The 17,723-nt window shown below is 30.3% G+C and overlaps 1 protein-coding gene across 1 annotated transcript; it reads left to right on the forward strand.

Moving 5' to 3' along the window:
* Positions 1 to 355: 355 nt before the first annotated feature.
* Positions 356 to 7,559, forward strand: LOC107448965 (insulin-like; the record flags this gene model as incomplete). The annotated part of the gene is given in 3 exon segments (XM_043045885.2): positions 356 to 592; positions 5,895 to 6,099; positions 6,724 to 7,559. Coding segments are annotated over 3 exon segments (405 nt in total). The 3' UTR covers positions 6,912 to 7,559.
* Between the last annotated feature and the right edge of the window lie 10,164 nt (positions 7,560 to 17,723).

Here is a 17,723-nt window from a genome sequence, read left to right on the forward strand (position 1 = left end):
TGGTATTAACCCAATGGAAAATAACACTCGAGATGGATACTTGATTAGTCTAACTTTAATATAAAAAAAGAAAAAAACTTCGTTAAATTGAAGTCAGAACCTAATACCCACAGGAAATTAAAAACGAACCTGAGATTTCTATCGTAATGTTTTGATTCGAAATACTTAAAGGGGGTTCAGATCTATGAGGAAATTTTAGCCCCCGTGCTCTATATTTCCCCTTTTTCACCATAATAACAGTAATACGCATATGCTTTTCTTTTGTTATCTCATGTATTCCTTCTTATAGCTATTAGAACTTAACGTAATCTAATCCCCCCCGATACTGCATTTGTAATGGATTTGTTTTTCATAGCTTAGAAGACACGTGTTTCAAGTCTCTTACCACCCCCTCCAAATCACTGGTAGGCGGAATAATGGACAGTTCATCTTCAGTGTCATGATGTCCATATAAAGAAAGGGCAGTGGTAGCACCACACAGAAACAGAACATCCTTCAACCCAAGTTCATCCGAAAGACGATTTCTGTATTGGCTCTACTTCTTAACAGTATTCCAGCAGCTGAAATCAAGAAATTTCCAATGGCTTTAAAAGTAAGCTAATTTATAAAGTATTTAATTAGAGCTTTTTTTAATTTTATAATTTCTAAACTTTGTGTTTGAGTATAAAAGAAGTGTTTTGCTTGATATTAAAAAAAAATCTTTTAAGGTTGAGGATATTTTTCTAAAAATTATTTATTAAAAAAAGAAAACAATGACGTTGTTATTCGAAACTAATATGCTTGATAATTAGTTTTCTAAAATTAAAGTTAACAAAAGTATTATAAATTATTTTTACGAATAGACTATCTATGAAATTACCATCATAGTTTGAAGAATGAAAATTAATATCTACTTCTGGCTTTTTGAGAAAGCTAATGACAAAAATTTTTCGACTATTTTTTTACTATTATTTAAGTTTTAAATTTTATTATTGTACATGTTTAATGGCCAGTAATATCTGCTTAATTTTGAACTGTCAAAAACGGTATTGTCAAAACGACAGAATATGATAAAATTTACCATGTTTCTGGCTCTATGGGAGCATCAAAGAGTTCAGTAATTGTTGCCGAAGCGCTTTAGTAATGATTTTGATAAAATTAACAATAAAATATGGTTTTATAAATTGCAATAAAATTTTTTTCATATGGTAAAGTTTGGTAATTTTATCATGATACTTTAGAGCATGGCATGAAAACCGTTTATTCCGTTAAATTCACTTTTCAATATTATGTTTTTTACTAAAAGTATTGTAATACGAACTAAAATTTTTAAAATTAGAATTTCCGGTAAACCGTTACCATATCAATAGAAAAATCACCAAATTAATAGTTTAATTTACATATATTTTAGTTTTTATTGTCAGAATTATTTATTTATTTACTTATTTTTATCAAAAATGTTATTACTATACAGTATGGTAATTTTACTTGAAAATTTTGTCTCTGTGGGACCCGCTCACATATTTATTACGAAACAAAATTAGCCAAAGCAAATTGAAGTTATTTTAAAATAAAATTATTAATAATTAATAATAAAAAATATTTAAAAGATTAAATATTTTACAATAATTAATTACATGCAGTATTTACAGTAAATCAATAAAAAATAATTACCTCAAATATTTTAAATTTTTAAATCTTACGTTGGTGCTCTTGATATGTCAGTTTTAAAAGTAATTTTTTTTATTAAATGAGTTTATATGACTGGCAAACCTAAATTAACAGAAAAAAATTACTTAAAATTTGGGATTAATATTTCACAAATACAGGAAAAATATTTTAAAGAAACATTACAAAATAAATTTCACAAATTTTTAAAAATATATATATTTTCTTTTCCTACTGCAACTCAACATTTTAAAATGATTCCTTACAAGTGCCGCTTTAAAATTTTTAATTTTGACTTTATTTAAATTTTTAATTATTTAAATGTATGAATACTAAGCTGATACAGATACATGAGTTGCATTATTTATAAAGTTATACTGAGTTTAAGGAGCAATGTTTGAACAGATACTGCTTAACGATTCTACTCTGAGAAAAAAGTATGATCAAACCTACCAGAATGTGGTAAAATTTACCGTGTTTTTGGCTTCATGGGAGCACCAAAAAGCTTGGTAATTTTTACCGAAACGCCTTGGTAATGATTTTCATAAAATTAATTAGCAAAGTATGGTTTTATAATGTGTGATGAAATTTAGTTAATAGGGTAAAATTTGGTAATTTTATCATGATACCTTAGAGCATGGCATAAAAACTATTTATTCGGCTAAATTTACTTTTCAGTTTTGTGTTTTTACTATGTGCATGGTAATACGAGGTATAATTTTGAAAACCAGAGTGTCCGGTAAATCGTTGCCATAGGAACGGAAAATTACCAAATAAGTAGCTTAAATATCGTGTTTTTTTCTTTTTTACCAGAAATTTTATTAATATACGGTACAGAAATTTTACCAGACTTTTTTTCCTCCTTGTTAATGTGTCTAACGAGAATCAATTGCAGCATTATTCCAATTTAAACTAGGATAATTATTTAAACAATATTTTAAAGTGAAACGAGGGGGGATAAGTCAACACTTTTAGCAGTATATTTCGTGATGCACCGTTACGTTTAACGCATTTTGCATCGTTAAAAAGATATAGATTATTGCCTTGAATATATAGATAATTAAAATGATCATGTTTAGAGGCTTATATACATATAGTTTTTAATGAAAATTGTGAATGCAGGGAACATATAATTAAAACACTTTTTTCTTTTTTACATGTTTTACATTGTAATTTAAACTCTGCTTAAAACTGTTGTATAAAATTTATTGAAGAACGTATGTAATTCAAGGTTTTTTTAAAACACAGCAATATTATGTTTCGGGATGTTTCCTTAAAATGTTTGGAATAAACTTTAAAGTATTCTTGAAATTCAGTTTCTTTTAATATTTTTCAAGCATCAATGTTATTCGAAATCAATTGAAATTAAAAAAAATTTTTTTTTGAATGAAATAATAAAGAACCGGTCTCAACGAAATATATTAAATCAAAGAAATTCAAAGTTACGAACAGCAAGTGACATTCTATTCTTACATTCTCAGAAAATCGGCTGAAGTTTGATTCATAATAATCAAGTCAATTTTCTGCAACCCCAATGAGGTGTTAATTTGGACCATATTAGTATTCATACTGAACTATAGAGTCATGTTATCATAGTTAATAAAATTTAATTTGATCGACAATATGGTTCATCTTGATGCATGCAGCAAATTTGAACAATTTTCATATTTAACATGCCCCCAAACGTTTTTGAAACTATTTTTATTTCTGAGATGTGAAAGCGAAACTAAATAAATACGCTTACAGTTCATTAAAAAAATATTGCAATGCCAATCACTTAAAAAAAATAAAAAAAATAAAACTTTTTTTGGAAGTTTTTTGAAAATAATGGTGCAGTTCAAGGATTCGACTATTACTAAAATTTCCCAGCCAGAGCACGAGCCAGATTTGTAGGCGCCTGAGCGACATACGAGTCCTAATTGATGACTGTAACATGATCTATTGTTTTCGCTTTCATTAAAACAGAAAAACACGTAATGTCGCTACATTTCAAACATACCATAGCAACATGGTTTGATATTTTTTCCGACCAACCCCCCAGACCTTCACCATCGAGTCTTGTTATTTATTCTCTATCCCGTTTTCCCCCCTTAAACAAAACCTTGACCTCATATTCAAGTTGTTTTTGTTTACAATCAGAGCAATCTCTTGAAGAGGCGAAAGAAGGATATGAAGAAATTAAAGAAACACCTTAAACGGAGATGTTATTAAAGAAATACTATCCTGATCATTTTATTCTTAGGATCTTGCTCTCTTCCTCCTCTTCAGAATCTTCGAACGTGTTTTTATTCTCTTGTTATGTCTTGACATGAGGGGTTGTTAAACGAGGAAGCCTGTCAACTAGACATATTTTTTTTTTAATTAAGTGCGCTAGTACTTTGCAACTGAGCATGAAAAAATATTCTAAGATTTATGAAATTAAAGAAAAAGAATTTTTTTAAGGGGGTTGTTAAACGACCAATTCGCAGTTCGAATGTACAACAAACTTCGACAGATTGAACAAAATTAATAACTTCTGAAGCTTCATTGTCCCTTAAATTTCGAAAAAGGATAATTTTTAACAGTTTTTTGTAAAATTTTTCAATATTTTAACGCGAGAAGAAGAACATCTTAAGGATTGTTTATTTCATGCAATTTTCCTTCGTTTAGTATTATACTGCCCTTTAATTGAAAACCCAACGTAGGTGCTTCGAGAAAAGTGGATTGAGAACTGTTTCCTTTCAATTGCCAGAGCTATGAAAGATAAAATAAAATTTACAAAACTAATGAAACAAAATTTATCTTTAAAAAAAAGTAGTTTTTCATACAAAAATACCAAATATTTAAAAATATCAATTCCTCTAGTGTCGCTTGCGTTCTTCTTTTATTGCACTGTAGTATAAGTCTTTAATAATTTATCTAAATCAATTACTAAGTCTCGAACATTTAAAAAAAATAGAGTTGAGGAGTTGTTAAACAACTAAATCCATCTACTCTTTTTTCTTTTTTTTTTTATAAATGTGTTAGGACTTTGTAAGTGACTGAGTAAAATAATTAAGACTAATAAAAAAAGTAAGGTCAATTTTACAAAAATAGTTGTTAAACTACTCATTCGGAATATAAATTGTACAATAAACATAGGAAGAGGATCAATTTACAAAAATGGTTACTTACGAATAAGTTAAACTGGCTTTTAATGTTAAAAAGTAAAATGCTTAAACAAATTTTCGCAATTTTTTTCTATATTCTAACGGGTGAAGAAGAGAACTTTAAAGTGATTTTATTTGAAAAAATTTGCTTTTCTTAAATAAGTTATAACTAATCTTTCCAGGTCTATTATAATATACTATCGCCCTTAAAATAAAGTTAAGGAGTTGATAAAAGACTCTACATGAGGGGTTTTTAAACAGCTATACCAGCGCCAAATCTATTTTTCACTAGCGCAAATACTTTCAATCAGACTTAGAATGATTATTTAAGGCCTAAAATATTAAAGTAAGGCAAACTTTATCCAAGTAAGGCAACAATTTTCTTTTAACGTTAAAGTGTAGAAAATATTCCATTTCCATTTCAACGTAACAATCATTTTCACCGGAACATGTAACGGAACAAAAATCTGATACACCGTAAATCACTGAATCACTCAAAATAAATAAATATTGCTGCAAAAGATACGGTAGAGATAGATTTTGCGGATGAGATGCACTTAATTGCGTAATTTGAACCAATTTTTTTCTTTTTACAGTATAAAGAGGTTTTCGGAAAAAAATATCAGAATACATTTCTTTCAAACGATGTTAAAATACAAATTAAGTTAAATATAAAGTTAATTGTCACAGTTATATATTTATTTCTGAAACATAAATCACAGAAATTTCATTAAAATTATTTAATGTGAACATTTAAAAAAAAAACGATTCTGGGAGCAAAAGGCACAGTCTTTTAGGAAAAAGTCATAATTTCGCTAAAATTACTCATGTTTTATGCTAAATATGAGCGGAAAGTAATAGCAAAAGAACTAAAAAGTGCACGGAGAAAAATTCTGGTAAAATTACTACAATGCATGGTAATGATATTTCTGGTAATAAAAATGAATAAAATAGCAATAAAGAAGTAGTAATAAAAAGAAAAAAAACATTTTTCTCTCATAACTTACAATGAAAGTAAAAGTTTTACCATGTATGGTTCTGTTATGAATGTACTACAGTAAAAAACATGTGAAAAAATATACACCAGATAGAACTGTAATTATAATTCTTTTATTTTAGAATTTATTATTTCTTGGTGTGGCAATAGTCTGCAGTATCGTGTTTATTACCGCTGTACCAAGAAACCACAATATTCTGAAGCGTGGCAAGAAGCTCTGCGGTAATGAACTTGTTGATGCCCTTCATTTGGTCTGTGAAGGTATATATTATGATCCTTCAAGCAGATCGTCAGTCACAACGAAAAGAAATTATGCATACGTCGCAGGTAAGTCGTTAAGTGCTATTTATGAACAAAATTAATTACAATGAAATTTAACAACGTGATCAAACAATATCAAAAAATCTAAAATCCCGTAACTCCACTTACCAACACTGTTAGAATTTTTCATTTTGAAATGATGGTAAAATAACCAGTAGCAGTCTGTCCATCTAAGAAACCGTAAAGTTTACGGGAAAGAACATTTTTTACCTTTACGGTTTTGAAACCGTTTTCAACTGGTAGGACTTCTATCATAGCTTTCCATCTCACTCTATTTATGGCCAGATATTTTGTCTCTCTCCATGTATTTCCTATTGACAGGTAAGCACTGTTAAAATCAATGTGGATGGTATAGCGGGGTGACGTCACGGGATCAGTACTTGGAAAGCAACTCCAAACCGCGTTATTTCTAATTTTTCTAAATGCCTTTGTACATATTTTTTAATATTGCGTACTATTAGTTAATCGAGTTGTTTTAATCTGATTTTTTTTTTACCTCGAGCAAACAAAGAGTATTCTATTAGATATCTACTTATATACCATAGATATCTAATGGAATGTGTATAACATTTATGAAAAATATTGATTTTATGTAGTGCAATTGGGCTTTTTTTTTCTTCCTATTTTCAGAGAACTATCCTGGCAATGGTTATGGATCTTTATCAGAACTCGAAGGATTCGCATACCCGCAAACTGCATTGGACTTTCTTGGGCTTGGGCAATCCAGGAGCACCAGAGGAATTGCTGATGAATGCTGCAGAAGTTCATGCAGCGTATTGCAGCTGATGTCGTACTGCGGCAGCTCGGGTTTCAAATAAACTGTACCACATTTACACGTAATGTGCTATAATTTCGGGATCATAATGATCAGTAGTTGAGTTGGGAGATCCACGTTAACTACTTCAGCAAGACTTTGCTCCTTATCATTGGAACAACGGATACCTGTTTTAAAATTATCTTCGTTTACAATAAATGACGGAGAAAACAGGAAACCAACTGTAATGTAATAAAGACCTTTATAATTTTCATTCAATTTTTTGTTAATAATATTGATTTAAAAAGTTACTTTTAAAATAAAACGAGGTGCAATGTTTCATACTCACTTTCGGTGTTGCATGAAGGCGTTTTAAAATGTAGGGGGATAGTAAAACAAAATTTGTATATTGATACCTTTGGTTTATTTTATGGCTAGAATTCATTAAGACTCGTCGGTGTGGTGCTGAGAATAGAAGATAGCTCCATTAATCCTGCAGTATTATCATTTCAGTGAAATTATATTCATATTCATGCAGGTTCCTGTGAGTTTCTGCTTGTGGAAAAGATTTCATTAAAATATTAGTTATTATTATAAACATGCAAGCCAGCTCAACTACTGAACATTACTACAACTTCAATTTTTAAATCAAGTTATACATATAAACATGTAGATATTTTGTCATGTTTTAATAAAATATCTTTGTCATCTGTTTTGCATCTCTATTTTATTTTTACAAAATCGGAATACACAAATTTACACACTCAAAATAAAAACATGATAAATTTTCAAATGCATACTTTAAACTGAAATAAAGTTTCGATCAAATGCTTGAAATATTATTTTAATACAAAGTAGGGATATCCTCGGATTTTTTCTTCGTCGAACGAGTGCATATTAAGAAGAGGCAAATCACTGTTTGACACAATAAAAAGTAGTTTTATTTAACAACGTATAACGATATCCTTATATCATTTAGTAGTCACCTAAGTTCTTTATATCATTCAAACTTTCAATACAATTAAGATTTTGCGTCTGGCGACATCGTATCTTTCCCTCTCTAATTTTTCATCACGTTTATTTATTTTTTATTACATTTGACATAAAGACAAGAGCGAGCTTATAAAATGACGATCTTGAGAGAGCTGAATTTTTCTACAACAATGGATAATTAGTTATTATTTAAAGCAAAAAAGTTTTAAAAAAATTTTGCGGAAAAAAAGCATTGAAAATTCGAACAAATTGGAATTTAGAAAAAAAAAAGAAGAAAAAAACAACTCGTGTTAATTTTGTAAATAAAGCATAGTCCTTTCAGTAAGCTAAATTTCTACTTTATGATTGCATTTCTTCAGACTACAGAACGGTTCACATAGCATTTTATTTACTTCAAACCCTTAATTCACAAATTAACTATCGAATGCTACTTTTTTTAATGTTTTTTCTTGTACAATTTTCAACGCACCTTTGTTATTTCAGGATTCTAAGTCGTTTATGATAGTTTTTTTCGCAGTAAAATAAAATATAACGTAGGGCAAAAAATATGAAACATTTGCAAAAAAGCTCTTAAAATTACTCTCAACAAATCGAAAATTTAGAAAAAAAAAATTAAGTTCATAATTAAACATGGCCCTTTAAGCATGTCAAGTCTGTAGTTGCATACCTGCTGCCTACGAAGTGAATTTTGCTACACGATTCACAGTTAATAACTTTCGAACTAATGATTGAATGCTACATTTTTTTTTATTTCATCGTACTCTCCGTGCATTTTTTTACTCACCTTCGCAATTTTAACTTTCTTAGTAGTATTATAGTTTTTACGCAGGAGTACGAAATGTAACACCCAATATAGCGGAGATTTTTTAATATAAAGAGGTACTTACATTTTTTTTTATTTAATAGTCAAAAAATTATACTCCTAATAAATATAAGAATAAAACTGTTGGTAATCTTATAAATTAAAAATTGGTTGAAACAATTCCATCCGATGTATTTTTTTAGCTAACTGAGAGTCGAAACTAATAAATATTTAAAATGCCCTAGACAATTCACTAAGATGGGAATAGCACTCTACAAATTAAAAGAATACTGCTATACATAATTCATTTACTGTTAAAATTTTATGATTTTCGTAATAGTTTTAAAAACTCACGTAATCACAAATTTAAAATATCTATTTAATACAGTTCCCAGAGATTTAAAAATCAAAATATAATAATCCATATTACACAACTAAAAATACACACTTAAATATTTTAATGGTAAACTTTTGTGTTCGTTGAAGTTAAGCAGCGTAAAAGATGACAACCAATTTACGCCAATTCGTACTGGATTGTAAACAACTCTCTAAAGATATTCAAAGTGAGCCAACATTGGAGCTTTCGGAAGCGAAAATAATTCAAATATGAAGAAAATGGGGTGAGATTTGTATAAGCTTTATCCACTTTAGGTGTTCAAATTTTAATCACATCCTTTAAATTATATATGAAAGTTCAATTAGGAATGAACTTAAAATAAAGTGTTCCTTCACGCAATTTTTAGAGTTGTTCAACATCATATTTAGAGAGATATACTACAGTTTTGACAGTACAGGAATACAAATGTTAATTCAATATGTTAAAGTGTTAATACAGGCTTTCGCAAAGAAGGTGTTTTAAACAAATTGCAAAATTTTTATGAACGTGATGACGCATCTTTTGAAACACACTCATTCTTGATTTTGGGTGAGAATCATATTTAGTACTTGCCAATCTTATTTAGTACGTGTTCAACTGTTTAATATATGTTCTGACAAATAAAAATGTTCTAAATAAATGAGTGATTTTTCATGATTCTAGCGATACACTTCTTGACATTATCACATTTAGTAGATATAAACTATATTTAGAAAGAAAATTTACAATATTTGTGAATTAAATTTGAGGTTATCTTTTTGTGGAAATAGAACAGAAGGTAACAACACTAACAAGAAGTCAAAACATTAAATGGCCACCTTCAACCAATATTCACTGTTTCCATCCTTTCTTTACATGTACAGCGAGCAAAATAAAAACATACTTTTCACAAGAATTATGAAAACAAAAATTTCCAATTTTTCGTCATAAAAAGATAAGAACGATATTGCTCCAAGGAACCTTTTCAATAATTTTGTTATTTTTAAAAACTGTTTGAACGAAACATGTTATTGCTTGAAAGCTAAAATGAGAAACAAATGTCATTATTTATTTAAGCTTATTCCGTTAATTTGTTAAAAGTAGTATCAAAGATACGGATATGCGGTGGAAGCTACGTTTACTATTTTACTTTGGATGCATTAAATCATATAGCCGGAACAATTTGTTTTATGCGAATTATTCAATAATTTTAAGAAAATAAGGGTGCAAAAATAATCTCTATTGAAGTAAGTCCAAAGTATACCCTAAAATATATCAGGGATAAGTTATTGAGTTGGAAAATCAATACATTTCAAACAATTTCGAGTAGGATGGAAACGTTAACTTGGGTGAAATAACTGTCTTTGTAACTAACTATTTAACTTTGTTTTTTGGAACTAAGGGACATTTAATTTTCTTATTCGACTTTTTAAGTTTCAATTGTAAACCGAATTTTTTTGACGTTCTTAAACATTTTTTAAGGCTAACAGTAAAACAAAAGTTTGTACTGCCTAAGTTTGGTTTTTTAAAAAGTTGTGACTAATTATTACTTTTTCAATCTGAAAGCCTATGGCCTTATCTTACAATAAACACAGTTTAACATTGTGTGAAGTAAATTAATATACTAGGTTATTAAATGAATAGCTCCAAGAAACTAAGGCGAAAAGGTGGAATCTTACTGACTTCAAACGATATGAAGATGGCAATAAAAGTAGACTTAATTTGAGCGTTCAAAAATTAACTTCAAATCCATTCACTTCTGTCGTGTCTTGAGAATAGGTGCTTATTTTTGATCGCTTGAAACATATCGACATTTATTTTCATCTTCATAATTTTTGAAGCGAATGAAGTTTTTATTTCCAAATATACTGTTACATTTGGGTTTTAAGCATTATTTTAAAAAAGTATTTTATGCTCATAGAAGTAAGTATCTGTATTTAAATATTTTAACAGGGTTCATGCAGTCCTTAAAATAAGTTCTTTAAAATAAAAAATTTTGAAAACAAATTTTTGAAGTTAATGAATTTGAACATTGTGGTGAATAGAAGCGTAAGAAGATAAATTTATCTTCTTAGTTTTGCTGCCACCATTTCAGTATCCTAAGAACCTTACAAACTCTGTTTAAAAGACGAGTATCGTGTCAGATATATGTAGTGATGGTGAAAATCATGAAACAAGTTTGTAAATTAAGGAAAAAACAAAGAAATCATAGTTGAGGTATTTGGGGATAAATGGAGCTGATCGTAATTGAAGAGCATGTTGAACGTTATTTAATGGTGAATTTGGGATATTCAGAAGGTATAGAAACATCAGGATGATATTTTCAAGTCAACTCTATCAACAAAAAAAAAAAATGTAACTTTAATATTTGATTGAATAAAGCGATTTAAGCAGCGAATTCAACAATATGCAACATATTATAACAGTATGCTATTCTTAAACATACATATTTCAATGTTTTTAAAATGCCTCTTAACATTCATCAATTTCTATAGTTATAGGAAAAAGAAAAATCGTAAATTATGAAAAAAACATTGTGAATGTGCATTAGAATTACCCCACCATCTACACTCTTTTTTTCAGACACTTTGTTTGTTGCTTCTTTAAACTTTCTTGCCTAGAGGTCCCTATCGAAGCTGCATGCATTTGGATGCATTAAATCATTATCACTAATTACTTTTAATATCTTTAACGAGAGTTTAACGTAACCGTTGAAAAACCATAATGCTATATCTAATTACATAAACTATTAAAAAAAATATTTATTCATATTTAATGATGGCAATATTTTTTCGAAAAATTAAAAAAGTTCTAGATGTAATAGAAAGCAAATGAAATAATAATTTGTATATTTTTTTTAAAACTTAGAAACATTTGAGATTAATGTTGTCAGACGTTATCAGAATAATTTTCACGTAAAAGAAAACAATTTTTTTAATTAAACAATTAATATTTTTTAAAATTGTACATGGGAAATGAAAAAGAAAATAAATAATTAATCCAATTAACTACATTTTAACGTTTGATAAGTTTTATATTCTGATAATAAAATAAAAGTTGATTTTTTTTTGTATTCTTCAGAATTATTATACACATTTGTCGAATAAGAAATCAGTAAAGATATTTTTAAAAAAAATCTATTTATATGAACTATTTTTAAAATTTACTGGCTTTTTATTTATTAATATGATTTTTTTTTTGTTAATTTTTCTTCAAAAAACAAGCCAATATACGTTTCTTTTGCAAGAATTCTTCAATTTGTTAAAAGTTGATTTTTTATTCAATAATGTATCGTTATTTTTTTGAAAAATACGCGTAGATGATACATACTTTATTCTTTTACTTATATGAAAACCATCAAATGCTACCTGCAGTATGCATGCAGCGAGCAGCGATGATACGGTGATTAAAACTGCCACTAAAACCTTTGACAAAAACCTTGGTACAAGTAAAAACCTTTGTACAAGTAGTTTCTGAAAAATACACGAATCAATGCATTCAAAATATTAATAATAATAACAAAAATACTTGAAACATTATCTAACATAACATTTATTCATGCTTACAAAAGCCAGTTTTATTTTAAACCATTTTTTACGAGTTCCTTCTTTTTATGGTTTTCCTGACAACGAATATTTAATTTAAGAAATTCCATAAAATTATAAAATTTTTGCGATTTTACTAACTCTAAATTTTTTTTCTTCCAAGAAATAAAGTACATCGAAAATTACAAGGAAAATATGTTCCCTTTTTTAATTGTGAAGAAATCTAAATTATTGGATGCCTGCAAGTGACGTAGTAGGGGCATCTCGATCTGATTGGTTGTTGAAATGTGTCATTTGGTTACGTTAGTAACCGTTTTTTCCATTCTATTTCGAGTAAGCCAAGTTTGTTACGTGTCAATTCTGTGACACATTCTATATTCTTGCACAAAGATTCCAACTTTTCCACTATGTATTTCGTACTTAACATAAAGACAGGCATGAAGCCATGCAGAACATAAACAAACTAATTATGCATACACAAAACAAAACTATATCATGATATATGAATTCAATGCACGATACGGCGTTGCAATTAATGAAATTCATTTTAATTACCATTCTAACTTACGTGGAGAAACTTAGCTAGACTTCAATACTCCATTTTGCAGGCGCTGACTCCATAGGTCACACGTGTGGGTGTCCATGATCTTCTTTTACTTGAAGTGCAAGTACCCAATTGATATTTCTTTTAAATTGATCAAGAAATACCTACAATTTTGATTTTACAACGGTATAGTACTGTCAAATGACATTCGGTCATCAAAAACTTTTTAATAACAATAAATAAATAAATTAATTAATTAATAAATAAATTAATTAATTAATAAAAATATTAAATCTACATTTCAAGATGTTGAAGGAAGAGGTTTCTTAAGATCTGACAGTATTAAGTATGGCTGCACGACATGAGTTCATAAATTAAATTCTTTATTTCATTTGAATTAGCTTTTCAAAGCTGAATAATCTATATAGAGCAAAAGTGATCTGAGAGTTCTATAATTCCATATACTTACATGCACTTCCATAAAATTTGTCTTCAATAAAGTAAAGTTCGGGTAAACACTTGAACGCCCAAGTTATCTAAATACATTGTGCACAAATCATCTTTTAAGGAAATGTGTACAATATTAAATGATAATCGTAAGGTTTGTGACGCCTCTCCACAACATGGTTAAAAAAATAGTTTTTCAAGTGCACAACTTGACTCAAGAATGCCAAGGAACTTTCCTCTGAATAAAACACTGTCTATTTAAGGGAACACTTACGCATACCAAAAATGTCTAAAAATATTTACCTTTTACAAAATCTGATAATGCCACATGATACGTTCTGTGGGATAAAGTACAAAAAAGATTTCAGTAAACAGAATAAAAACTACCTTCAAATATTCTGGATAAATTGATCAATAATGCAAAAGTTTTAGAAAATTAAAAGCAGCAAAAATGATACAGCCTGAATGCAATAAAGTCTTATTTTAATCGATTTTTTTTAAATTTAAGTTTCCACTATTGAGGTTTTCTTTTTAAAAATAATTCCGATCCAAACATAGGAATTAATTCATAGAAAAAAAGGCAACTTTCGAACCAATTTCTTGCAATGTGCAAAACTTTCATTATTAAATCTTATGTCAATTATATCGCTCATGGGCTGCAATAGCGGCACAACTCAAAAAATCATGTTTTGAGATATGTTTGTTTAAAGTTTTCATTCCTATGGAAAATGCATAAGAAATGCTTTCGTTTGCTTAAATGAAGATTACCTTCAAGTTGAATTATGAGTTGTGCTAGTATTGCAGCTGAAAGAATGTGTATTTTCTTATTTGCACCTGTTGTTAGTCCAAAAATCGTGTTTTTTGAGTTGTGCCACTATTGCTGCCCATGAGCGATATAGTGGCCTTTGTTCAATTAAATTTTTATCGTCTTATGAATTCTCTTTTGCATCAATAAAAATACGTTGAAAATGTTCCTCAAAAACGAAACTAATTCTAGTTTTAAAAATTATATTAATAAGGCTATGCAAAAATAGGTCTCTCAAAATTGAGTGAAAAGCTCCAAATAGTCGAATTTGAAAACCACATATATTCTAAACTAAAATAGCATATACTCTTTTTCGAGGAAAATACATAGTCTCGATAGTGATGTGGTGGGAGGAATATATGTCTGAGATGCTTATTGGCAGTCAAGTTTGCTCGAACCAAGGACATTCTGGTTCTTAGTAGGATTCTCTAACCTCTAGTTGTACATTACAATTCATGGGGGTTAAGAAACTTTATATAGAGGCTACCACGTTAACACATCATGACATACATTCCATTCACTTAAGAGTTTCTAACATGTAGCCAAATGAGAAAAAGTGAAATTAAAATTACCGATCTCCTGACTAAGATATGGGAGACCATATTTTCCTAAGAGCAAACTTTTGTACCACTGAAATTGGAAATTAGTATGTTATGATGCGTCATAGTGATGACCACTATATAAAACTTCCTAAACTCCTCTTCATCCGAGGTGTATACACTATGGCGGCTAGAGCACCCAAACACGAACTAAGACGTCTTTGATTGAAATCCTGCCGAAAGTCAACGAACATTTCTCACACATTTTTCCCTCAACATTGATTTTAGAACTAAGCATTTTACATGAAATTTCACACAAAAATGAGTATTAGCTGTTTCAATTTTAAACACAAGGGGTTTTCGAATTCGACTTTTATTTGTATTGGAACTATTTTTACATGTTTTTGCTCAATTTTTACAGTGCATTATTGGACAAACCTTTTCCTTCCAAACAAATTAAGTATCGAATATGTGATAAAAAAATTTTCAATTGCAGCTTTCACATCAAAATTGAAACAAGTACTGGTTGATCATAAAAAAACTAGGTCTATTTATGGAACTCTAGCGGCTGGTCCGTTCTACCGATCGAGATATAGTCAATCAGAGGTGTAAGCTTCAGGATCTGTGAACGGAAGCAAAATGGTACCCACGTTACGGTTATAAGTACAGAAATTCTGAATTTACGAATGGCAACGACTCGTTTTTCATCCCTGAATGCTTAGCACTTACAAAAAATCTTAAACGGTGTTAGAACGATAAGTTTATTACAAAAGATGTATGCGCTATCCAGGACGTACAAAAAGCAACTCTGCTCACAATCACAGACTGACGTTCGCCAGATATTCAACGTAAAATATAGGGATAAAATATTTTTTCTTTGATTTGAGGTTCACACGTGCCGGCGAAATTACTCTGCAACAGAAAGCTCGTGGTAGGTTTGTTAAACTCTTTTATCAAAATTGGATGAATGGTTCGAAAACCTTATGTGTTTACTATGGACACCATCACCCAATACGGAGCCCATGTTCCCCACAAGCTCTATTTGATTTATTAAATAAATACGATGAAACTGGCTGTTGTATTCAGCAATAAAGATGGCCAATTAATTATAAGAGCGCTGTCATAGAAATGTATCAATAGAGCACAGGCAAAATGCAAAAGGTACCGCTAGTATCTTGGATAAACTGAAAACTGCTCCAGATGTTGAACGCGGTGGACCATAAACAGTGACAGACTAATTTCTAGTCTAATATGATGACGCTAACGACTGCAATTATGGTCGGACGAGGCCCTTTTTACAATAACTGTCAACTTCAGTACCAAAAATTTTATGAACTGGGCAAAGACGAATCCGAATGATGTAGTAACAGAATATTTTTATGACTCTCAAAGTTACAGTATGGTACTGCATTTCAGTCACAATTGCTCTCTTCCCGAACTTTCTTATGGAAGCGACACCAATCTGGTTTGTAACAGGTTTTCTCGCAGCCTCACGCTATGCAGTCATGTTGTACAGTAACGTCACGCCAGAATTATTGCTGTGAATTGCACTGAATGACATCTATTGGATGCAAGACAGTGCACCTCCACATATTACGATGCTTGTTTGCAGAGTCATGAAATAGCATTTTGCGACGAAAAAAATGGGTGCTAGTATTCGAAAATTTAGAGTTTCTGCACCTATAACCATAACCGTGATAGCCAGTTTATTGCCGTTCTCAGAATTTTGAGTTCATACCTCTTATTAACTATACCTGAAATCTCATCTTAATCGGTTGAACAGACTGACTGCTATAAGTCAATAAATTTCTTATGACTAATCAGCATTAAGTTTATATAAATAAATCAGAATGTACATCGAAGAGCCATTACATTATGACCACCCTGCTAATAACATGTAGGACCACCGTTAGCCCTCAAAACTGCTAGCACCCGCTGTGGTATTGATTCCACAAGGTGCTGATAGGTAGTCTGAGGTATCTGGTACCAAGCGCTCACCAACTGGTCCTGCAATTCCCTCACATTGCGAGGGGGTAGCGTGGCAGCACGAATTTGGTTTTCCAAGTAGGACCACAAATGCTCTATTGGATTAAGGTCAGGTGAATTTGGGGGCCAAGACATGACTTGAAAGTCACTGGAATGTTCCTCGAACCAATCCATGACGATTCGACCCTTATGACATGGTGCATTATCCTGTTGGTAAACACCATCCCCCGCAGGAAAAACTGTTGCCATGAATGGGTGAACCTGGTCTGCAACTATGTTCAAGTAGCTCACAGACGTCACGGATTGTTCTATGAGGATTATGGATCCTAATGAGCACCATAAAAACATTGTTCCTGGGCGAGAAACCATGAAAACCTGGGCGAGTCCATTGTTATAGATGGAGGGTGGTCATAATGTAATGGCTCTTCGCTGTATATATGTATGTGCGTCTGTAACTTAAGTAATTCTAAAATTTTAACCTATACGCATCAAATTTGATACACATACGTTCGAAGACATGGCGGATCTTAATCTCCGACCTATAAAACTCTTTCTGATCACCGGTTCGCTCTCCATATTCCAAAGGAAGAGTTTTGTCAGGCATACAGTGGAAGGATTTCTTGGTTTTCCACTCCATGTAGCGCAAACGCGGGTTAGTTCCAACAAAAAAGTTCTCCACTGGGGAAAATTTGTACCAATACTTGATCCAGAGCCCTTGTCTTCTGGATTGGGTTCAAAATCACAAGACTATGGAGTTTAACATTAGTAGTAGTAAACCCAAAAATTGGGTTACACGACGGCTATAAAATGAAATATGTTACAATATGAACTATTTGCTGGCTTACAATTCTAATCAATCA

This window comes from Parasteatoda tepidariorum, chromosome 10 (assembly GCF_043381705.1).
Source record: "Parasteatoda tepidariorum isolate YZ-2023 chromosome 10, CAS_Ptep_4.0, whole genome shotgun sequence".
Classification (NCBI taxonomy): domain Eukaryota; kingdom Metazoa; phylum Arthropoda; class Arachnida; order Araneae; family Theridiidae; genus Parasteatoda; species Parasteatoda tepidariorum.